This window comes from Armigeres subalbatus, chromosome 2, assembly GCF_024139115.2.
Source record: "Armigeres subalbatus isolate Guangzhou_Male chromosome 2, GZ_Asu_2, whole genome shotgun sequence".
NCBI classification, from domain to species: domain Eukaryota; kingdom Metazoa; phylum Arthropoda; class Insecta; order Diptera; family Culicidae; genus Armigeres; species Armigeres subalbatus.
This window is the reverse complement of record NC_085140.1, coordinates 449631997-449657026: the sequence shown is the minus strand read 5'-3', so window position 1 is coordinate 449657026 and position 25030 is coordinate 449631997. Positions and strand designations below refer to the sequence as shown.

The 25030-nt window shown below is 42.4% G+C and overlaps 1 protein-coding gene across 12 annotated transcripts in view; it reads left to right on the top strand.

The window, feature by feature from the left end:
• The window catches only part of LOC134213728 (nuclear hormone receptor FTZ-F1 beta), a 99183-nt gene extending 87794 nt beyond the window's left edge, over positions 1-11389 (top strand). For 9 of the 12 annotated variants that reach the window (XM_062693031.1, XM_062693032.1, XM_062693030.1 and 6 more), the window contains 4 exons: positions 7471-8099; positions 8159-8308; positions 8373-8630; positions 8682-11389. In XM_062693031.1, coding sequence (XP_062549015.1) covers positions 7471-8099; positions 8159-8308; positions 8373-8630; positions 8682-8783 — 1139 coding nt within the window. In that variant the 3' untranslated portion in view covers positions 8784-11389. The remainder of the gene's footprint in view (positions 1-7470; positions 8100-8158; positions 8309-8372; positions 8631-8681) is intronic. The other 3 variants (XM_062693042.1, XM_062693041.1, XM_062693039.1) reach the window with 3 other exon arrangements.
• Positions 11390-25030: the final 13641 nt, after the last annotated feature.

Sequence of the window (25030 nt, the reverse complement as noted above, 5' to 3'; positions counted from 1 at the left end):
GGCGCCCAACGTGGGGCCCTGTTTCTGGTGGAACTTTGGCATACATTTAATGACAGACTCGGGTAACGATTCGCAGCAAGTAGGCCAATTTACTGAGACTTAAAAAACGATAGTCTTCACAGCATTGAAGCCAGTGGGAGAGCTGCCTAGGATCGAGTCTACAGGTCATACAGGTCATTCAGGTAAAAATGGTGTTCAAATTTCCCAGTATCAAGAATCTGAGATGAACATAGTTGATCGAACATGATTTCGTGCTGAAAGAGGGAGCGAAGCCCTTCGACACAAGTTAATGTACCGATCTGCACCAAAAATATAAAAATAGATATACCGTGCTGTGCCCTTATTCCAATCAGCGCCTAATTCCGTTCACGCAAGACAAAATGATAAATAATAAAGAGTTTTTGTCTACAAACAGCAGAAAAATATCCTTATACTTTTCTATGGTTATGTATGTATGAAATGAAATGAAAACCAGCGTCATTTTTAGCGATTAATAGTGAAAATTTAAACAAAATTTGTTGGTCGTCACTACGAGCGCCATTTTGACTGTTTTCATTAACCCACTTGCCAAGAACGTCTGTCATAATATTTAAGCATTTTTAAGTGAAAATTTGTCCTGGATTTCAAACACAGCAGCATAACAAGACAAAACAGGTAACATTATAGCGTATTACCAAATTGTTGCCTGTATTTTCCCGATAGAAAATGCTGAAAAGTGAAAAATATCTTGACCGGAATAAGGGTACATCTAAATCTACTCGTTCCTTATTCCGTTCATTGGGTTTGGAGGATGGATTCCGAAAGTTTTGTGTTTGAGAATCTAATCTATGAGCAAAAAGGTACATCGTACATGAAGCCATATGAGTGGTGAATGGTGAACATTTGAAATTTTATCCCGCAAGCAGGCAGACCGAAAGGAATTCCGTTAACGACAGGTTATGGGACCTTTTTCAACTCGTGCTGGAAAAATACAGTTTTTTCAGTTAATGATTTAATGATGATTTATAAAGTGAATGCTGGACAATGTTAAGAAAGGGTTTCCGGAGAATACGGACAGTTTTAAACAGCACAATCCATAATTGTGGCGTTCTTGTTTAAAAGCTTTATCCGGAAATTTCTTGGCGAACTTCTATAAAAAAACACTGCCCTCTCTGAGCTGCAAATAAGGTTATGTTTTACCGAAATTAGTGAATACTTCGTAGAAGTAGGGTTATCCGGTACTATAAAGAACCGGAACTTTAAAGAATATTCAATTTCAACGAAACAGTGGTACGAACAATTCCAAACAAACAGAGACATTGTTTTGGAAGGTTCAGGTCAGAATTAAAGCCCTAGTATCCAGGGTCTAGTCAAAATTACGTTGAGGATAAGGTGTAAAACTTCGATAAGGAATAGTATCTGGCCTTCTCTGTGGTACCTGATGCAACTGGGCAGCTAGCATCAATGTTCATGTTGAATATATCTCGAATGGTAAGTGAAACAAACGAAAAAACAGTCAACTTGGCTATACTAAGGAAAATCATTCATTGTATTTCAAATTTGGAAGGAAATAACATTTTAAGCTTTTTATTTGCAATATTATAATAAATGAAAAGATGGATTTGTGAGAAAAATGATGCCTGGTATCAGCATCTTCAAGAAATCAAATGTTTTTCGGGTGATTGGAATTAGATTGATTGGGTGATTGGAATTAGAATTGATTGGAATTAGGACCACATAATTTGTCAATGTTTTTTCACTAGTGGAGCCTAAGTCTATGAATGCATCCCAACATATTTTATTTTCAATTGTATATAGCAAATGACACTATGTAGCGAAATTGCAGCTTCAAAATAATAAACGGCTATTTTTTAGAGCTTTTAGACATAGCGCATTGTCTTAGGTGAACGGAATAAGGGCACAGCACGGTATGCAGAAATGCAAGGTTTCAGTCAGAGGGATGGACATTATAAAGAAGTACAGTAAGTGGACAATTCCGTTAGTTTCGGTCAAATAGTCCAACGCAAAAATTAGAGTTTGTCGAGATCAGTGTTGTCCTACACTCAGTGAAAAAAATTTTGCTTTTTGATTTTACTCGATTTATAGTCTTAACTAAATAAGTGCAATTAATAGAGGGATATTTGAATTCTCTAAATGTCATGCATTTAGATGCACACCAGGCACCACAAATGCACACCAGAGCCACAGAAGCGCGCGCGCTGAAAATACACTGGAGTGTTTTCACTGGAGTGTATTTTCAGCACGCGCGCTCCTGTGGCTCTGGCGTGCATTTTTTGGACAGTTTGACATGACATTCAGAAAATTCAAATATCCCTCTATTAGTTGCACTTACTTAGTTAGGACTATAAAATCGTTTAGATGGAGTAAAATCAAAGTGCAGATTTTTTTGTACTGAGTGTAGGATAACACTGGTCGAGACCAAGATGAATACACCACTAGGTGTTCCAATCTGCCAAATTCACGATTCAGCCATCTTGGATTTTAGTATGGGAGAGCCAGCCGGTTTGTTTTCGTTTTGCACTGAAAATGAATTTTTCACCCCCGCCGTCTTCTCTTCCACAAACTTGACAGGTTGGAGCACCTACTACTGTATTCATCTTGGTCGAGACTAACATAAGCTAAACAGTATGACAGTGAAAGACAGTTACGTTCATCAATATCCTGAAGATTTTAAAACGCTTAGAAAACGCGAAGTGTTTTTCGATAATTGATTTTAGGGACGGGTACTGCTCTTATCCAGGACCTCGATGGCGAGACTAGACCGATTGCTTATTCCAGCAATAAAAGCTCAGCAGGACTCAAAGAACATACTCAAGCGTGGATAAGTAATGCCAAAGGCCATATGTGGGTGGTGGTGGTCATTGGAACTTCAAGAACCTAATCGAGGACAGTCGATTCCGCTGGGAATGGATTCCAAGGGAAATGGAGGGAACTGAAAACAAATAATATAGAAGGAGTATTATGTGGCGTCCCTTTGCATTGCACAATGACGATTGGATGGAGAAAAACTACAACTTCACACCACAGTTTGCAATATTCGATCCAGGACGTCACTTGTCGCAACAGGGAGGGCCAAAATTCCGACCTCGATTATTTGTCATACGGATGGTTGGGGGCAGCAGGGACTATGTCCGTCTATTGTGCGTCTCAAAGCGCACAAGCCCAAGTCCTGGTGTTAGGTGGGACGCTAAACAGCCCTGACACGACGGCCCTCCGACGAGACAGGAGGTTTGCGCAGGCCCAATAAGCCGCCTTTAAAAACAACTATTACGAACGACATAGAAGATAATACGACTCGATACTATCGGCAACGACCTAGGCGACGAATAAAGGATCACGATTGGAAGCTTGGAACATGGAACTGCAAGTCGCTAGGCTTCGTAGGTTGCGTCAGGATAATCTACGATGAATTACATCCCCGCAACTTCGATGTCGTAGCGCTGCAGGAAATCTGCTGGACAGGACAGAAAGTGTGGAAAAGCGGGCATCGAGCGGCTACCTTCTACCAAAGCTGTGGCACCACCAACGAGCTGGAAACCGGCTTCATAGTGCTGGGAAAGAGCCGCCAACACATGACGGGTGGCAGCCAATCAACGCAAGGATGTGCAAGCTGAGGATAAAAGGCCGTTTCTTCAACTATAGCATCATCAACGTGCACTGCCCACACGAAGGGAGATCCGACGACGAGAAAGAAGCGTTCTCTGCGCAGCTGGAGCAGACATACGATGGATGCCCACTGCGGGACGTTAAAATCGTCATCGGTGACATGAACGCACAGGTAGGAAGGGAGGAAATGTATAGACCGGTCATCGGACCGGATAGTCTGCATACCGTATCGAACGACAACGGCCAACGATGCATAAACTTTGCAGCCTCCCGCGGAATGGTAGTCCGAAGCACTTTCTTCCCCCACAAAAATATCCACAAGGCCACATGGAAATCACCTAATCAAGTAACAGAAAACCAAATCAACCACGTTCTAATCGACGGTAAATTCTTCTCCGACATCACGAACGACCGCACTTACCGCAGTGCGAATATTGAATCCGACCACTACCTCGTTGCAGTATGCCTGCGCTCAAAACTCTCGACGGTGATCAACACGCGTCGGAGTCGTCCGCCGCGGCTAAACATTGGGCGGCTACAAGGCGGTAGGCTAGCCCAAGACTACGCGCAGCAGCTGGAAGTGGCACTCCCAACGGAAGAGCAGCTAGGCGCAGCATCTCTTGAAGATGGCTGGAGAGATATTCGATCCGCCATTGGAAGCACCGCAACCGCTGCACTAGGCACGGTGGCTCCGGATCAAAGAAAAGACTGGTATGACGGCGAATGTGAGCAGTTAGTTGAGGAGAAGAATGCAGCATGGGCGAGATTGCTGCAACACCGCACGAGGGCGAACGAGGAACGATACAAACGGGCGCGAAACAGACAAAACTCGATTTTCCGGAGGAAAAAGCGCCAGCAGGAAGATCGAGACCGTGAAGAGACGGAGGAACTGTACCGCGCTAATAACGCACGAAAGTTCTATGAGAAGTTGAACCGTTCACGTAAGGGCCACGCGCCACAGCCCGATATGTTTAGGGACATAAACGGGAACCTTCTTACAAACGAGCGTGAGGTGATTCAAAGGTGGCGGCAGCACTACGAACAGCACCTGAATGGCGATATGGCAGACAACGGTGGCGGTATGGTAATGAACCTAGGAGCATGTGCGCAGGACATGCGACTTCCGGCTCCGAATCTCCAGGAAATCCAGGAGGAGATTGCCCGGCTGAATAACAACAAAGCCGCTGGGTTTCAACAACTACCAGGAGAGCTGTTTAAACACGGTGATGAGGCACTGGCTAGAGCGCTGCACTGGGTGATTACCAAGGTTTGGGAGGATGAGGTTCTGCCGCAGGAGTGGATGGAAGGTGTCGTGTGTCCCATCTACAAAAAGGGCGACAAGCTGGATTGTAGCAACTACCGCGCAATCATATTGCTGAACTCCGCCTACAAGTACTTTTATGCCGCCGACTAACACCAATTGCAAGAGAGTTCGCGGGGCAGTACCAGGCGGGATTTATGGGAGAACGCTCTACCACAGACCAGGTGTTCGCCATACGTCAGGTATTGCAGAAATGCCGCGAATACAACGTGCCCACACATCATCTATTTATCGACTTCAAAGCCGCATATGATACAATCGATCGGGACCAGCTATGGCAGCTAATGTACGAAAACGGATTTCCGGATAAACTGATACGGTTGATCAAGGCGACGATGGATCGGGTGATGTGCGTAGTTCGAGTTTCAGGGGCATTCTCGAGTTCCTTCGAAACGCGTAGATGGTTACGGCAAGGTGATGGTCTCTCGTGTCTGCTATTCAATGTCGCTTTGGAGGGAGTAATACGAAGGGCAGGGATTGACACGAGTGGTACGATTTTCACGAAGTCCGTCCAGTTATTTGGTTTCGCCGACGACATTGATATCATGGCACGTAACTTTGAGAGGTTGGAGGAAGCCTACATCAGACTGAAAAGCGAAGCTAAACCGAGTGGACTAGTCATCAATACGTCGAAGACGAAGTACATGATAGGAAGAGGCTCAAGAGAGGTCAATGTAAGCCACCCACCACGAGTTTCTATCGGTGGTGACGAAATCGAGGTGGTAGAAGAATTCGTGTACTTGGGCTCACTGGTGACCGCCGATAACGATACCAGTAGAGAAATTCGGAGGCGCATAGTGGCTGGAAATCGTACGTACTTTGGACTCCGTAAGACGCTCCGATCGAATAGAGTTCGCCGCCGTACCAAACTGACTATCTACAAAACGCTTATAAGACCGGTAGTTCTCTACGGGCACGAGACCTGGACGATGCTCGTGGAGGACCAACGCGCACTGGGAGTCTTTGAAAGGAAAGTGTTGCGTACCATCTATGGGGGGGGTGCAGATGGCGGACGGTACGTGGAGGAGGCGAATGAACCACGAGTTGCATCAGCTGTTGGGAGAACCATCCATCGTTCACATCGTGAAAATCGGAAGACTGCGGTGGGCCGGGCACGTAGCCAGAATGTCGGACAGTAATCCGGTGAAAATGGTTCTCGACAACGATCCGACGGGAACAAGAAGGCGAGGTGCACAGCGGGCAAGGTGGATCGATCAGGTGGTGGACGATTTGCGGACCCTCCGCAGACTGCGTGGTTGGCGAAGTGCAGCCATGGACCGAGCTGAATGGAGAAGTCTTTTATGTGCAGCACAGGGCACTCCGGCCTTAGTCTGATAATAAATAAATTTACGAAACAAATGGTTTGGAAGCTGATCCAGGTGACAAAATTCAGTTTTCTGCGAGCGGTAATGGCTGACAACTTGCTTGTGGGTAGTTTCTGATAGGAAGTTTGTGGAGGTCAACTGCGTCGAGAAATCTGACCAATGTAGAAATACGAAGGTGTGGATCCGTTGCATAAACACCTTCTTGTTTACAATATTGGTCAGCATGTTCGGAACAGTGAGTGCGATTGGCCTCCACAAACGTAAAATCTGAAACTACCCACAGCAAGTTGGCGGTCATTAGGTACTGCTTGCGGAAATCTAGATACTTTCTTTCGTTCCAGTAGAATTTTGAACCCCAGCCTTCCTAATTTGACTACGTCCTTCTCCTACATCTAAAACGATGCGGGCACCCATCGTTCAGCCGTTCGTGGCTGTGCCTCCCTTCCTGACCGCTGCAACTGCCAGAAGACAGCAAACAAGATTATAAGAACGCCGAGGGCAATCAACATTCTTAATGCAGCTTCTAAGGTGCTGTCTTAGATAAGTCAGTCGCCTGACAGTCTAAAACAAGTTGTTGGTCGTATTCAAATAAGAAAAAAAAACGCTCTATAAAAAAACTGGGTGGCATAACACATTTTGAATCGCAGCAAGTGAACCATATAAACCGTCGAACGAAAGTGCTGTCGAATCGAGATGCGCAATAGGGCCCCTGATTTTATTAATTCTGCAGTAAATCCTCTCGGAATGCCGGTATTATAAGAAAGGTCATTCGACCACATACGACTTTAGCTATGAACGATGCTCGAGGTGAACCTCAGATTCTCAGCGAACCATGATTACAGAATTACCAATAAATGTAAAATGTCGAAAGGCAACCCTGCAAAGATAGTGATCTCAAAAACAAGTTCGACGTCCACCGAGATATTCGGCCCTTGGCCGGTTCATATCGTTATCGTTCAAATAATTTCTGCTTCAGTTCATGTTTTGTGGCGGCTTTGATTCCATGTGAAGTGTACAGCGACTTTCCTCTGCAAAACTGGTAGCGTGTACTTCCAAGATTCAGAAACTAATCACAGCAAGGATTCATGCTAATGAAAGAAAACTCTCCTAAATTATTTTATTTGATAAGAATTGGTTAGTTTACCCTTCGATTTGAAACTAGGCGAAACTCAACCAACAAGACGCTCACTGACCAAAATTCCTGTTCTCCGATTGCAGCCATTCGCGAGGACCGCACCCGGGGAGGCCGATCCACCTACCAATGCTCGTACACACTCCCTGGAACAATCCTCAGTCCGTCCCTGGGAGGCAACAACGATGGCAGCAGCAACTTTCCGTACTCAAATATGCCGCAACGGGGCGGCGGTGGTGGTGGCCCTGGTGGTCCATTTTCTTCGGGTGGGGCCGTCAATCTTGCCGGTCAGCACCTGAAGGTTGAATCCGGCCACCAGGACTTCAACAGCAATTCCAACGGCGTCAGCGGACTTCTTGGCAACAATAATCTCGGTGGTGGCAATCACATGCGACCGGGCATTCCACAGCTACTGCAGGTGGGTACACTTGATGGTTTGCATAGAAAATCAGAACTGCCATGGATGGAACTTCTGCAGGAAATCATGGACGTTGAACACCTGTGGCAGTATAATGCGAATGAGTTGGCACGCCTGAACCAGCCGGCACCGCCGGTCAGCAGTGCTGCCATCGCGGCCAATCCGTTGCTCTCCAGTGCGGGCATCTCGAGCGAAAGCAGTCCGGATTTGATTGCGAACCTGTGCAACATTGCGGATCACCGGTTATACAAAATCGTCAAGTGGTGCAAGAGTTTGCCTCTTTTCAAGAATATTTCGGTGAGTTTTATTGGGTGGAGTACCGAATGGTCAAGCAATTCTAATTTTATCAATTTTAGATCGATGATCAAATCTGCCTGTTGATCAATTCGTGGTGTGAACTTCTGCTGTTTTCATGTTGCTTCCGATCCATGGCGACTCCCGGCGAGATCAAGATCTCTCTCGGAAAGTCCATCACTCTGGAGCAGGCAAAACACACTGGGTTGCAGGTTGGTATTGACGAACTTAGTATCTTGAACGTAAGAGAATGATTATTTTGAATTTTCCCATTAGACGTGTATAGAGCGAATGCTCAACCTCACCGATCACCTGCGACGGCTTCGGGTTGATCGTTATGAGTACGTCGCCATGAAGGTGATCGTTCTGCTTTCGTCTGATACTTCTGAACTGAAGGAATCGGAGAAAGTTCGTGCCAGTCAGGAGAAAGCGCTTCAAGCCCTTCAAGCATACACGCTAGCGCACTATCCGGAAACGCCGGCCAAGTTTGGAGAGCTGTTGTTGAGGATTCCGGAACTTCAACGCACGTGTCAGGTAGATTGATTAAGCATATCTAAAGGATTCAGAAGTCGAACTGATTTGCAGCTTTCCTTTCAGGTGGGCAAGGAGATGTTAACAATCAAACCGAAGGACGGTGAAGAGCCTTCGTTTAACTTGCTGATGGAACTGCTCCGAGGGGAGCACTGAGACAAGGGTTAGGACCCTAGCAAAAGACAAACAACTGACCGTGCCTCATTAATTCTAGTGTTTTGGACGAGATGAAGTGCCCCAGTCCATCAGTTAAATCTAGTAGGCGTGGCAATACAACGAGATTGATCGAAGTAGGCGCAGGAACGCCACAATATGCCACACAAAAAACTCACACGCATCTGCAGCTCTCTTTTCCTATCATTTACAACTGTCTGTCCCTAGAAGTGAAAATTGAGCCGCTTCTACAGCAATCATCTTAGCATGAAACGCAACTTCTAAATGTTTTCCTGCGAAGGAAAGCAAGCGTAAACATAAATCAAAACTCTTTTAGACATTGTGATTTTAATTCTTAATCCAATAAGTAGAGCGAGTTTATTTTATTCTTTTTACATAGTTTTAGCCAGATGTTTAATAGATTTTTATTTTTTTCCTTTCTGCGATTTTATATTTGTCTGTTGCAAGAAGATTTTTTTATTTAAACAACTCATGTAATATTTTTATCGATAATCATTCACAATCGTTCTAAACGTTTCAAGGTTGAGTTGGGTATATTCTCACTCTGATAGAAGAACCCTTCCAAACGAATTAAAATTGGAAAAATATCGCATAGATAACCATTAAGTTTCCTTATAGAATTGTAAGACAGAGCTCATAGTTAAGTTGTAATTTCTATTAAGAAACGTTAAAATAGCGAACAATAGGCATGAATAGTTTCTCATTTTAACTACACTAGACGCAAATCTTTGTATTGTTGATTGATACAAGTTTTCTGTTGAGGTACGCTTTTTATAAAGAGTCAAGAAGTGTTTAAGTTTTCCCTTATCCGTCATGTGTGATTTGTCATTCGAAGAATGGGGTAGTATGTTTTTATTTTGAATGAACAGAATCGTTCACAGCTGAGATATATATTGTTTTAAGTTTTAGTAGATAAATAAGAAATCGTGTCATCGAAAGATCTTCAAATCTAACATTAAGGCAGGCACAATTCCATCTCATTTAAAGAAGAACTACTTTTTCTTCTCATCACACCCATTAACGTAACAAACGGTTTCCAACTTTTTCTGGCTAATGAAGAAAGATGCAGCACACTCAATCAAAGCAACTCGTTCCGAACGGTATAACGCGTTTATATCGCCTGTGGAGCCCCGTTGCCAAGGTAACGTAGAAAATGGTTAAAACAGTACAGTTTTACATCTAGCAAAATATATGAAAAAACAAAAAATAACATGAGAAAGAAGTGTGCCTTTTTCTGGTAACAACATGAAGGAAACATTACAATTTTTGCGATAGATTTAAGATAATTTTATACGAAGGAGATAGAACAACCGAATAGTGTAAAACATTTAGTAAGCGTAAATGACTGAACTTTTTAGTCTAGTGTTAGATTATGAGATATACTGCAAGTCACCCTCCCATGAAGAGCAAATCTATCACTTCATGACGAAAGAGAATTTGCACACAAGTGATCTTTTCTAGGAGGGAAGACAAACTTTTCGAAACGTGTTTTTTTATGGTCCGATGTGAAGTAATGAACAAAACTCTTTAATAGTTGCAATATACAATAACACCCAATCGACGGATCAACACAAATAGCTTAAAGTGAGGAATCAGCTTCCCTGGAAAGCTAGGATTAGATCAAATGTTTTTAATATTGTATGTGAAGTGCAATACTGTTTTTTCTACTCTAAATGTGTAACTTCCAAACCGATAAGAAACATGAAAACATTTTTGGAGGGCATTTCCAGCTTTTTAACGACGAACAACGCACGAGGAACATGCGTTTCGAACCAATTATCAGATTTCTGTGAGAGCAAGACGTGATTTTCATTTCACTTTTTTTCAGTGTAAATATTCTTTAAAGCATAAACAGAACAATATACCTTCTAGAGAACGATGAATATGTTTTCCAAGAAAATGCGGAAATATGTGATGATTTAAGTGTAAAACTAAGCCCTAGTGTAAAGCATGATAAAACCAGCCGTTACGAGGAAGAAAAACACAGAAAACCCTAGCAAAATATACAGCTACTTAAATCGGAGAGACGGCAAAACGCAGACGCAAAACAGCTATAAATTCGTCGTAAAAAATAATCGAACTGGAAAATTTGCAGTATTTTTAGGAACGTACTTTTTACTACTCGAACCCTGTTGAAAAGTCCGTATCTGTTTTTATTGATTTAATCTATTTAAAACTTTTATTTTTTTTATTTTTGCGTTGCCGTAATGTGTTTTCTGAAAACACTGAAATCATTGGAAACCGTGAAACAATACTTCAGCACAGCAATAGACGTTTCATCGTTGTGAGAACGAAATGAAAAAAAAACTCAACAGCAGACACTACACGCAAGCAAACACATTATCTTATTGTACTTAAACGAATTTTTAGGTTTACATCTTTTTTTTTTGTTTATTTCGGATGGACCCGTGGAATATCCTCCCAATCAGCATCGCGCACCGTACATTCTCTCTTTGCGTCTATTTTGGTGAGCGGCTCCTGGCTCGATTAGTAACTAATTGAGCCTTGCGGCAGGCGCACCATGTCGGAATGGGAACAAAATTTAAAAACTTTTTTTTTATTAAAATAAATATCAGTTTATAACGTAAGTATGTCTGGAAGTAGTTGTTTGTGATCCGAAATACCTTAACAGTTGCGATCGGAGGGAAACAACTGAAGCAACTGATTTTCCATGCCAACAATATTGAAGCTATTAAACGCTGAATGAAACATTTACTCTAGATACAACTATTTAAAATAAAGAAATCAGAACTGGCATTGCACCTTGAAGTCTACACGCGTAACCAAAGGGCTTATATCTTTTTTGAATGTTTGATCCAAGAAACTAAATTTGATTCGCCTTCAATAACTGTTCCGTTTCAGGTCATCCAAGAATTCCTTGGAGTATAGGCCATAAGGTCTACACGCGTAACCAAAGGGCTGTTATCTCCTTTTGATGTCCATGTCCTATGCGATCTAGTGAACCAAATTGGATACGCCTTCAATAGCTGTTCCTTTCCAGTTTATCCAAGAATTCCCTGTGTATAGGTCTTGATGTCTACACCAGTGTCTCTTAATTCTCGTGTATACATGGATGAGACAGTGTACCATGAACTACACAAGCTCACGTAGCATCGATTCGGTGCGACGATAGAAGCTAGTGAACATAAAATAACTAAGTCTCATGAGACTCATCTCATGTGCTAGGAATGCCTAGCTGGCGTTACTTAGGCGACGCAACGATATTATTGAATAAAAATTACCCGCCAAACTTGTTTTATGGACCTTCGCTGCTGTTTGCAAAGGTTTGCCATAGCAAACAGCGCATGAACTGATCGCATTGAGATGTCTCAATTCGACTCACTAATGTTAATTTGAGGTACATAAGCTTCGTGAGAATCTCGTGCGCTAAATTTTTTGTGCGCGTAGCAGTCTTTACTCAATCTCATCCTTTTTTGTCCGCGTGCAAGATGTCTGGCCTGCACGTGGAACCAATGGGATATTATCCCTTTTTTAAATGGTTCATGGTCTATTCGATCTAGTGAACCAAATTGAATACGCCTTCAATAGTTCTTCCTTTCCAGTTCTCCCAAGAATTCCCTGAAGTTTAGGCCTTGAAGTCTACACGCGTAACCAAAGGGCTGTTATCTCTTTTTTTAAATGGTTCATGTTCTATTCGATCTAGTTAATCAAAGTGGATACCCTTTCAATAGCTGTTCTTTTCCTGTTCATTCAAGAATTTCCTGGAATATAGGACTTGAGGATTATTTTCTCTATTTGAAAATAATCCATGCCCGTCAATTTGTACACACCTTCAATAAGAGTTCCTTTCTAGGTCATTCCTCGAATTCCCTGGAGTATAGGCCTTAAGGTCTACACGCGTTACTAGATGGATTATATACATTTATAAATGGCTTCTGCTCTATTTGATCCATGAAATGAAATTGGATATATACAATTGTGTTTCAGGCCATCCAAGAATTTCCTGGAGTATAAGCCTTGAAGTATACACACGGAACCAAAGGTTTGTTATCTCTTTTTGAAAATAGTTTATGCTCTATTTAATCCAAATTAAATATGCCTTCAATAGCTTCCCCTTCCAGGTTCCCCCAAAACCCCTGAAATATAGGCTTCGGATCTACACGCGTAACTGATGATCTGTTTTTAATGGTTCATACTCTTTTTAATCCGTACGCCTGGAGCCACCATCAATAACCGTTCCGTTCCAGGTCATTCAAGAACTCCCTGAAGCATGGATCTTACGGTCTTACACGCCTAGATGACCCATGAAAAATGGTTACAAATTTGACTATTGTTGGATCCCAGTTCAACCAAGAATTACCTGAAGTATAGGCTTTCAGCTCCTTGAGAACTGTCAGCTTTTTTGATCCGTTATGCTGATTGCGATCCATAGAATTGAATTGCGTTCAAAAATTGTTCTTTTCCATAAGTCGAGTCAAGTACGAGTCAAGTACGAGACACTGAAGACGGCCTTACTTTTGAGGTCGAAATACGTATCTGTCAAGATACAATTAAGTGGTGGAATTCAATGGGACTGTATTAACTCGTCTTATGACAAGTGTTCTTTTCCAGTTCATTCAAAAATTCACTGCAGTTTAGGACTTGATGTCGTCACGCGTACCCAAAAGGCAGTTATCGCTTTTGTAAAATGGTCCCTGCCCTTAGTAATCCATAGAATTAAATTGGATAATCATTGAAAAAGAAGTCAAGTCCTACTCAATTTAAATAATCACTAAAAGCACGATGTATTCCTAAAAGAAGAAAATTATTCTTTCGATATGCGTATTGACCTTAAGGCCTGTACTCCAATTTTAGTAATTCTTGAATATTCATATTAATATCCAATTTGGTTCAAATGATCACTAAGAGCATGTTGCATGTCTGAAAGTAGTAAATAGATCTTCCGTTACGCGTATTGACCTTCAGGCTTGTACTCCAGCTCTTGGAATTCTTAGGTGGCTTGGAATGGAACAAATGTTGGATGCATATCCAATTAGATTAAAGAATGATAATAACATATCCAATTTGGGTCTTTGGATTGCTATGATTATTTATCGTATTTTAAATTGTCTAAATATCAATGAACTAAGTGAAAAGTAATCTAGGCAAAATTCTGCTATGAACTGAATCCTGAAACTGAATCCTCTAGCTTATACCTTTTGTTGAATGACGAGATCTGCAGCTGCTGGCAGAGGTATCAGTCAGTAGCCTGCCGAGGATTGGAGTAGATAGAACTCATAAGTGTTTGTTGTTCTTTGTGAGGAAGTTCCTTTATCGCCAACAGATTATGGGCCCAGGAACGGTTTCGGATCTACAGCTTAGTGATGATGGATTGGCCGTCGACGTCATCACAGTGGGATCATGGATCGGCCGCATAATTTTGGCCGCGTAAGTCGTGGGTAGTGTCGGACGGAATTCATCAGGAGATTGGATTTTTCGGTTCTTTGGTGGCTGGTTGAGTATCGATAGGCGCTGTACGAGCATTGGAATCGGGCCACTTGTACAGGCGCATGTGCTGGAGAGGTTGCCGTACAAACTTCGGAGTGTGGGCCATTTGTGCTGGCAACAGATTGAACCAGGAGGAATTGTTCGGTGAGGAGCAACTGAGGACTAGAGGCTCGGTGTGAGGAGGAGCAAAGAGAAAAGCGAAGCGTGCACACAAAGGAGGAGTTTTGGAAGTTCAGGTAGTGCGCAACGCTGTAGAGTAGACGGAAGATGGGTAAGAAGCAGGCGCCGGTCAGTTATAGTTGCTCTACGGTATAGATCAGCGGTTCTTAACCCTTTTTTGAGAGGTACCCTTTGCGGCTATCCACAAACCACGTAGACCAAATTTTCACATTTTCAAATCCCCCTCCCCCTAGTAAACTTTCGTAGAATTTTACGAAACCCATCCTCCCTTTGAAGTCTACGTAGACATTTCCAAATTTTACAAAATATCATATGCATTTCGAAATAATATGGACATCAATCACGTGTTACGTTATTCAGTTATTCGAATACATTATCATATAAAAACATTACAACAAAAATCAAATTCCAAACAGAAAAAAAAACAAATTGAGGTGGCCATTCAAAAATTTTTCTCATTGATTTTTGGAATAATTCCCCATAGAACTTTCTAAAAATTTACTCCGCAAATTTTGAACAATTTCCTTAGTAAATCCCAAAAAATATCATATAGAAATTTCCAAGAATTTACAAATAATGTTTGTGTTTCAACTTCTCCTAAAATGAATCTTCCAAGCCCCTTGAAAGGAGGTTTCCGAGCCTCTATCTTGAAAGGAGGCTTCCAAGCCTCTCGGAAGGAAGCTTCCAAGCCTCTTGGAAGAAAGCGTCCGAGCCTTTTAAAAGGAGGTTTCCGAGCATCTAGAAAGTACCCTTTTTATCATCTAGAAAAGAGTCATCCAAGCCTCTTGAAAGAATTCCGAACATCTTGAAGGGAGGCTTCCTAACCTTTGAAAAGAGGCCTTCATGCCCCTGGAAAACAAAATTCCGAAGAATTCTTGAAACGAGGCTTCCGAACTTCTTGCAGGGAGACTTTCAAGCCTCTTGAAAGAAAGCCTTTTGAAACAAAGCTCCTGAGCCTTTTGGCGAAAGTGTTCCGATCATATTGGCAGAAGGCTTCGGAGCCTCTTGAAAGGAGGCTTACGAGCGCTGCGGAAGTAGCCTTTTGAATGGAGGCTTCCAAGCTTTTTGCATCGAAGCTACTGAGCTTTTCGAATACAAATGCTTTCATGTCTCTCAAAAAGAGAACCTTCAGATTCTAGACTTTAGATATAAAGCATATTATTAAACATTTTGTTTTGATCATGTAGATAACATCGACGAATTTTAAAATTTGTCCAATCGACGTTTTGTCCTTTTGATCTTTTGTCCCACAGTTCTTCATACACTGACTGCTTTTTGCTTCAATTTATGTTCCGAGTGCTGGAATGCAGGAATGCAGAGAATTTGAATTTGTTGAAATTGCATTCTGATCTGGTTCTTTCTCGAGAAAAAAAACTTTTTGGATCATGATGTTTGCATTACATTCTACTAGGGAAGGCATCCAGATTTTGGAAGTTTCTTTAGTAAGAAAAGTGGATTTGGTCAGGTCTTGGCAAGCCGCCAACTGCCAAAATAATTAGATTCATGCTGCAGATTATTCAATCAAGTGTCAAGCTCAACACACTTACTTGATACTTGATGGGCTACAGCTCTTCGATGAACCTACGCCGAATGGAGTATCCTTCTCCACTGGACTCGATCCTGGGCCAATCGCTTCCAGTCGCCCTGAACATTGAGCGCCCTCAGGTCCTCTTCAACTGCAAAAAGCCTGCGGCCTCTTCCGGGTTCTCTACTAAATATTATCTTCGCTTGACGTTCTTCCGGCATACGAACAACGTGACCAGCCCACCGTAGTCTGCCGTGTTGTATAAGCTTAATAATATCCAGCCCTTTATACACCTGGTACAATTCGTGATTCATGCGGCGCCGCCAGATACCGTTCTCCTGTTTACCGCCGAGTATTGTTCGCAGCACCTTACGCTCAAAAACTCCGAAAGCTCTCCGATCAGCCTCCTTTAACGTCCATGTTTCATGGCCGTATAAAGCCACCGGAAGAATCAGAGTAGTATACAGCGCGAGTTTTGTTTTCGTTTGCAGACTACGGGACTTAAGCTGGTTACGAATTCCGTAATAAGCCCTATTTGCAGCTGCAATACGCCTTTTCACCTCGCGGGTAACATCATTATCGCACGTCACTAATGTTCCAAGATACACAAATTCTTCTACCACTTCAAACTTTTCACCATCAAGCACCATTTCGCTACCACCACCACTAATGAACCCACGTTGATTGACAGCGACCATATACTTCGTTTTGATGGAATTGATCGTGAACCCAATCCTCGCTGTCTCTCTCTTAAAAGGCACAAAAGCCTCTTCCACGGCACGGCGATCAATCCCGATAATATGGATATCGTCCGCAAATCCCAGGAGCATATGCGATCATGTGATAATGGTACCGCTTCTTTGCACACCAGCTCTCCTAATCTCTCCCTCGAGCGCTATATTGAACAGTAGAATCGAGAGTGCATCACCCTGCTTAATCCTTCTAAGGTAACAAATGACGTCGATATTTCATCCGCAATCCTCACACTTGATTTCGATCCGTCTAACGTTATACGAATCAGCCGTATCAGTTTCGCTGGAAAACTATGTTCAGGCATAATTTGCCATAATTCATTCCGTTTCACTGAATCGCACACCGCCTTGAAATCAATAAACAGATGATGTGTCTGCAAGTTGTACTCCCCTAATTTATCAAGGATCTGTCTCAGGGTAAACATTTGATCCGTCGTTGATCGGCCCTCACGAAAACCTGCTTGGTATTCGCCGACAAAGGACTCTTCAAGCGGTCTCAATCTGTTAAACAGAATACGGGACATAATTTTGTACGCCGCACATCGATAACATCCGAGAAATGGCGCCCATCCACCAGAACATGGTCTATCTGGTTGCAAGTTTCACCATTTGGGTGTCTCCAGGTGTGCTTTCGGATATTCTTTCGTGCAAAGTAGGTGCTACTGATGGCCATCCCTCTTTTTTTTTAACGAAGGTAATGGAAATCTGCAAACAGACACCTGGGGAGGCGAACCCAGGTAGTGTGGGGATGGGATCACCACTCCCGACCCACTAAAACCAACTCCTTCCTCTCCAGTCATTCCCCCGGCCCGCAATTAAGCAATACTTCGGGGGATGACTATTGGGCATTGCGCCCCCTCCATGACGTACACAAGTGCACGTATGCGCCTCAACTCTTCGACACTCCCCATGCAACACATTTGCACAAGACATACTGGCACCACATGTGCCCCAACACTCACCTGCCTATGCCGCTTAAACAACTGCAAGGAGAAGACTGCAAGACCCTGCAGGGGGTACCCCATGCCGCCATCACACAACATCAACCCGGGAGCAACTTGACATATGCAGTACAATGTCACTGTACCCCGAAATTTTGGTCCTGGTGGTCCTGTCAAACTCGAGATTAATCGAATCATTTCACGAATAGGGCGAAAATGGAATTAATGTGCAACGCAGAAGAATGGTAAATGAAAATCAATCTAAACTTGAATTAATCAAAGGAGAATGGGGCTTCCGTAGCTGAGTAGTAAGATGACCGCCTTAAGGCTGTTGGGGCAGATTAATTTTCTCGGATTACGGTTTATCGCTCAGCGTATCGTATCGCATAACTTGGAAATTTATTCAAATTTTGGAGGCAGACAATTTTATATTAGGTTTGGAATACAGACATTTAAATATGGAGTACCGTCGTCGGAGGTGACAATGGGCCTGAGGGGTGGGAATTGGTCAGCACCTTCACCGACAGTCAGGAGCGCGGATACTAAAATAGTTCAAAAAGGCCTCTAATAATTCAGCTTTCTTGTCCTCTGATACATTCAATCTATTTTACAACCATTTCATGTAGTTGAAACAGTGACCCATTCTACCCCCATTTGTCACCCCGACGGCGGTATCATGGAGACAAAACTAAGAAAGTTGGAAGAATGGACACGGAAGATGTAGCTTTAGAAAGTAACACCAGCGGAATTCTGCAAAGTGCAAAAGGCAGATTCTTCCTATTAATTTTAAATATAGATACTGAACGCATTGGCGAATCCTGTAGAACAGAACAGGATTGTAAGTATCCTAGTATAGTGGTGATGAGCTGCCCAGTAGAAAAATAGTGGGACATTATTCCTCGATGAGAGCAAGTTGATACATGCGAAGCAAATCAGGATAAGTCCCTGTAAATATTTTTCAAAGCACAAAATTAACAAAATAATCTACTAGTGAAACGGAAGCGCGATTTTCCAAAAAAAAAACAGTAATTTATTTGTGTATCTGTACATAAGTTTATTAAATGTCATTTCTCAAATTACACTATAAGGCATTTTATGAGACAGATCGAAACAGCTGTTTTCTTGTGTTTATCTTCTTTGACAATTAGTGGGAGCCCGTTTGTTTGGTAATTTCGCGATGAACATTCCCATGGGTCCCATCATTCAATTGTACCTGCTTTACTTTTCGGCTACCAGGGCGTTAGTACAAAGATTTTCATATGATTCCTTAAATGTGTCGTTAGATTATTCATATCATTGCATTCTAAGCATGAAATGCTGAAGAAAAAACGAATGATAAGGAAAAAGTTACAAACATTATTTTGTGTTCGGACCTAACGGAATGTTCACGCAGAATCATACCAAAACAAAACATTGAAAGTAAATAATCGGGCCACCACGGAACGTCTCATAAAATGTCTTATTAGTACTAGACATACATAATAAAAAAATGGAATAAAATTGGTGATAGGTAAAAACCTTTTCGTTCCTCAAAGTGACAATTTGAATTTTTTAAGTACATAATGTTTTTTTTTCGTTAATAAATTTTTATAACTTTTTACCAAAGGTTGTTTAATAAGCCATTTAATTAATTCCACAAAAAAATATTTTTTATTGAGCAAAGCAAAATAAATTATAGAGAAGGTTTTTGAGAGTGTCACAATCGGCATTCTCAGTTTTATATATTATCGTCTTTCAGTATATACGAATACATATCTTTACGAATATTCTTCTACGGTTCACCTGAAATTAGCCAAAGAATTGACTAACGAAATAAATCGAGAAATTTTGACGAGATCATTATTTTATTTTGTTTATTAAAAGTGTGTTCCAAATGAGAAACATTATGCGTAATTTTGTGAATTATAATGAAACTGCCTTTTCATAAAGGAATTTCGATTTTTTTCAGCCAGTTTTACAGTTCTCTTAATTATCTAATCCTTATTTGAGCATCATGCTGCAAAATTGTAAAACAATGAATAATGGGCTTGACTTCGTTGCGCTTAAAGCGCTTGAGCACAATAAGTAAACGAACAAATAATAGAAACATTATTTGTTTTCCTCTTTGTTCATTTTATTTTTTCATATTCATTTCGCAATTAAAAATCTGCCCTATTCAAATGAGGATCCTGTCTGTTATTTGGAGACAACAAATGACGAAACAAAAAACATGACTTCCATGGAGAAAAAGTGTGACAGTGGCGTAGGATGGACCCATTGTTTATGTTTCGAAGCGCCATCTGCGATTTTCAAGTGGGTACGCGAAACTAAGGCTAAATGTCAAGTTGTTCGGGGGTTGCACAACATATGTCGTTTTCGTTTTTGTGGTGTAGCTACACCGGAAAGTGCATAATTTTGCACCACATAAACGAACATTTTCAGTGCAGTCCCAATAAGATTGCAAAAGTATGTGTGACATCGGTCATCTTCCATGCTTCTGTCATATTTGTTTTTGTTCTTGCTGCCTGCTTTGAAATATGTATGTTATTCCAATCATTCTTGTTGGGATTAAATTGAAATTGTATGAATAGTGTCACTCTTATAGACATTTTACTTTTACTTTCAGTTTAATTGCATCGATTATCTAAAGCTGAACACAGTACTCACTGTCTGACAGATCATGAAAACGATGCATGATAATTCAAAACGAATCAAATATTGCAAAATTTCACAGCCAATGATTCATTAAGAACTTCTTTGTTTATGATGGAAGTATTAACATATGCAAAAGCATATTCCAATTAATCACAATACATAACTACAAGTAGATTGATTTTTGGGTTTTCATTGGGAATTCTTGGGCCATTTCAGGTTTTTGTAGGGTCATGGGTTCGAGTCCCATCGAAGGGAAAGTGGTTACCTCCAATACATTTTCCAAATTAATATCTTCCACATAACGTACATATTCACATATGAGTTTTTATAACATTGTAAGTAGAATATGTTATAAATGAAATTGGTTTCCAAAGTTTTCCAGTTTTATAAAATATTGCTTTGCAAAGATATTTATTAAACGAATTAAAACAGCTCGAATCAGTTTATACATTCTAAGCTCGATTCTAAACTAATCTTGTTATATATCTACATTCGTGATATGCTGATTGAGCTAATAGCCGTTTAAAATTACGCCATTTATTATAATAAATATGATAAAGAGTAACTTGATGCCCATCCACATACATTCAATTTTCAATTCCATTTGTACATGATATTTATTAAGATTAATGGCGTAATCTGAATAGGCTATAACACATCGCCTCATCTATTGAATTTTATTTCTAAGAGGTGACCTGTCAGCCATTTGAACATATGGACTGCGACTTAAACATTACAATTCACAAATTATGTTCAATTATGCTAAATATGCTCAACTACGTTTTCAATTCCATGGATTAACCAGCAAAGGCTCCACTAAAAGGTGGCCCATGTAATAAAATGTGAGCTAGCAAAGCAAGACTGTAATTATTGCTATTGAGTCATTAGATTCTATAAGATAATAAAAATTAACAAAATCTCAATAGATCAAAGCTGAATATTCAAAATCTGAAAAGGTTGTAAAAATCCTTTGCAAATACCAAAAACTTGGAATTCAATAGAGTTTATGGAATGATTCTTCACCTCAAGCTAGTTGATTTTTCCAAAAGAAACTTCGAAGAACAAGTTCTAATGTTGGTTCAAAATTTTGGAATTATTTTCAAGTTCCACAAAAAAAACTTGTTTATTAGAATAATTTCATGACTAATAATATATTCAAACCGATGGTCAAGGTAACGAAAGATAAAATTTAATAGCAGGAACATGAATTAGAATACAATACAACTAGTTGAATGTAAGCAATTTCTTTTACCATGATTCATAGCCTAACTTTTATAAACTAATCGATTAGTAAATGTCCTTCACTGTTTTTAATTATCCTTCTCTTATGACATACATAAAACTACATTTTTATTTATTTTGTATTAGATAAATAGAATTAAAACGCGCAATTACCATTCCCACTTTATTAAAAAAAATCTAACTCCAACGCGCACCCGGTACATCAAAACCGAAGCCAAAACAAAACAGAATTTGACAGCAACAAGCACGTGGCATGCGGCTGTATTGGTAACACCACCATTCGAACAAGCTACACTCTCGATTTTATGCGTGCTACACTTTCCGTACGGTGCACGAAAAAGTGGGGTTTGAGTGTAGAGCGAAAACCAAAAACGAACAATTTCAGTGCAGAAAGTGTACACCCGGTGCAGCTACACCGCAAAAACGAAAACGACAATAGACAGTCCTCATTCAGTGTGGTGCTCACCCCGTCCTGCAACAGAATGGCACCACTTGTCTACCAAGCCGGAGGCGACCCTAGGTTGGTGGCTCCTATGCCGCTCCTACCTCAGCTACGAGGCAGACCCTTTCATGTCTCCTATTTCTGAGGTGCCGCAGAGGCATCAACCCCCCGACACTCCTGCCAGTCATAGCGAGACTTCACTCATTCCGTCCCTGACAGCCGGATCACACTACTGCCTAAGCAGCCACTCTGACCATACGTACCATGCGAGTCTGACTTGTGTGCTCGCTCATACATTCAGTCCCAATCGCTTGCACCACTTGTGCACCACTCTCTTTGACATTCAGTCACTCACTCAGTGGGGGTTGTAATACCCCCATCTCCCATTTTTATCCACTCTGTGCACCTCCTGTGCATCGTTTGGGCGTGGAACACCCGGCACGTCACGCGTGCCTAACACTCCCCTACTCGGGCTTTGATACGGCCAATAGGTTCGAAAAATGGGTACTTTGCAGGTAGCACCCACCTATTGACATTTCGAAGCCCATATAGTCCTCAGCCACCCAGTCAACACAATATCGTATATGATGCAATATAAGATGCTAAAGTGGAGGCGATATACTTACATATTGTATGGGGAAGTACCTATATGGCCTCCACTTTAGCATCTTTTGTGACATCATATACGATGTTGTGTTGACTGGGCAGTGTGGTGGTCTCCCCATCCTGCAACGGGGTGGCACCACTTACCTTACATGTCTCCGATTTCTGAGGTGCCGCAGAAGCATCAACCCCCCGACACTCCTGCCAGACGCAGCGAGACTTTCGTGTCCCCTACTTCTGAGGTGCCGCAGAGGGATCTGCCCCCCGACACTTCTGCCAGGCCTCACCAGACTTCAGTCATTCTAACACTACCAACCATGCGTACCATGCGAGACTTACTTGTGTGCTCACCCATACACTCTGTCCCTCACTCTGTGGGGGTATTACGAGTAATACCCCCAACTCCCGTTCGCTTGCACCACATGTGCACCACTTGGGGGTGTGTGGGTACCACCCACTGCCACCCGCTTGCCGCCGAAGCAGCCCTCACTCTGTGGAACCTCCACAGGCTCCGTTAACGACCTGGCTAATTGTTTCACCCCCAGGTCATTCATCCCTTCGGCACGGGTCGCCTGACACCTTGGGATTCGGGGTTAGGGGCTTGTATGCTTTAAGCGGCACACGGTCGCTTGATAGGGTTTGCTTGCGGATATGTGGTTTTTGGGAGGGAGTTAACAGAGCCCCCTGTTAACCCCACCACCTCCTAGGCAGAACCCCCTGACTCGCAGACAGCTGGGGAGGGGTCGTCAAGCCCTTGGACATGGTCCCTGCTGCCCCAATGGCCATCCCTCTGGCAGCAGCGAAGTTTACTAGCCGTAGGCCGTTGTCGTTGGTAGCGGAGTGAAGGCTCTCCCTACCGATTATGGGACGGAAAAAGTCCTCTCTATCGACCTGAGCGTTAGCGTCTCCGATAACAATTTTCACGTCATGTTTTGGGCATTCTCCATAGGCTTTATCAAGACATTCATAAAACGTGTCCTTCACGTCGTCGGATTTATCGTTTGTCGGAGGGTCCGCAAATCGTCCTCCACCTGATCGATCCACCTTGCCCGCTATGCACTCGCCTTTTGTGCCCGTCAAATCGTTGTCGAGATCCATTTTCACCGGATTACTGTCCGACATTCTGGCTACGTGCCCGGCCCACCGCAGTCTTCCGATTTCTGATGCAACTCGTGGTTCATTCGCCTCCTCCACGTACCGTCCGCCATCTGCACCCCTCCATAGATGGTACGCAGCACTTTCCTTTCGAAAACTCCCAATGCGCGTGATCCTCCACGCAGAGAACTACCGGTCTAATAAGCGTTTTGTAGATAGTCAGTTTGGTACAGCGGCGAACTCTATTCGATCGGAGCGTTTTCCGGAGTCCAAATTACGTACGATTTCCTGCCATGATGCGTCTCCGAATTTCTCTGCTGGTATCGTTATCGGCGGGCACCAGTGAGCCCAAGTACACGAATTCTTCAACCACCTCGATTTCGTCACCACCGATAGAAACTCGTGGTGAGTGGCTTACATTGACCTCTCTTGAACCTCTTCCTAACATGTGCTTCGTCTTCGACGTGCTGATGGCTAGTCCAATCCGTTTAGCTTCGCTTTTCAGTCTGATGTAGGCTTCCTCCATCCTCTCAAAGTTACGTGCCGTGAAATCAATGTCGTCGGCGAAACCAAATAACTGGACGGACTTCGTGAAAATCGTACCACTCGTGTCAATCCCTACCCTTCGTATTACTCCCTCCAAAGCGATGTTGAATAACAGACACGAAAGACCATCACCTTGCCGTAACCCTCTGCGCGGTTCGAAGGGACTCGAGATTTCTCCTGAAACTCTAACTACGCACATCACACGATCCATCGTCGCCTTGATCAACCGTGTCAGTTTATTCGGAAATCCGTTTTCGTGCATTAGTTGCCATAGCTGGTCCCGATCGATAGTATCATATGCGGCTTTGAAGTCAATAAATAGATGATGTGTGGGCACGTTGTATTCGCAACATTTCTGAAATACCTGACGTACGGCGAACACCTGGTCTGTGGTACAGCGTTCACCCATAAATCCCGCCTGGTACTGCCCCACGAACTCTCTTGCAATTGGTGTTAGTCGGCGGCATAATATTTGGTAGAGTACATTGTAGGCGGCGTTCAGCAATGTGATTTTGCGGTGGTTGCTACAATCCAGCTTATCGCCCTTTTTGTAGACACCTTCCATCCACTTCTGTGGCAGAACCTCATCCTCCCAAACCTTGGTAATTACCCAGTGCAGCGCTCTAGCCAGTGCCAGGTGATTATAGAATGAAGCCCGTGTACACCGTCTGCGCAGACATACTGCAACGAGGTAGTGGTCGGATTAAATATTTGCACTGCGGTAACTGCGAGCAATCGTGATGTCGGAGAAGAATTTGCCGTCGATTAGAACGTGGTCGGTTTGGTTTTCCGTTTCTTAATTAGGTGATCTCCATGTGGCA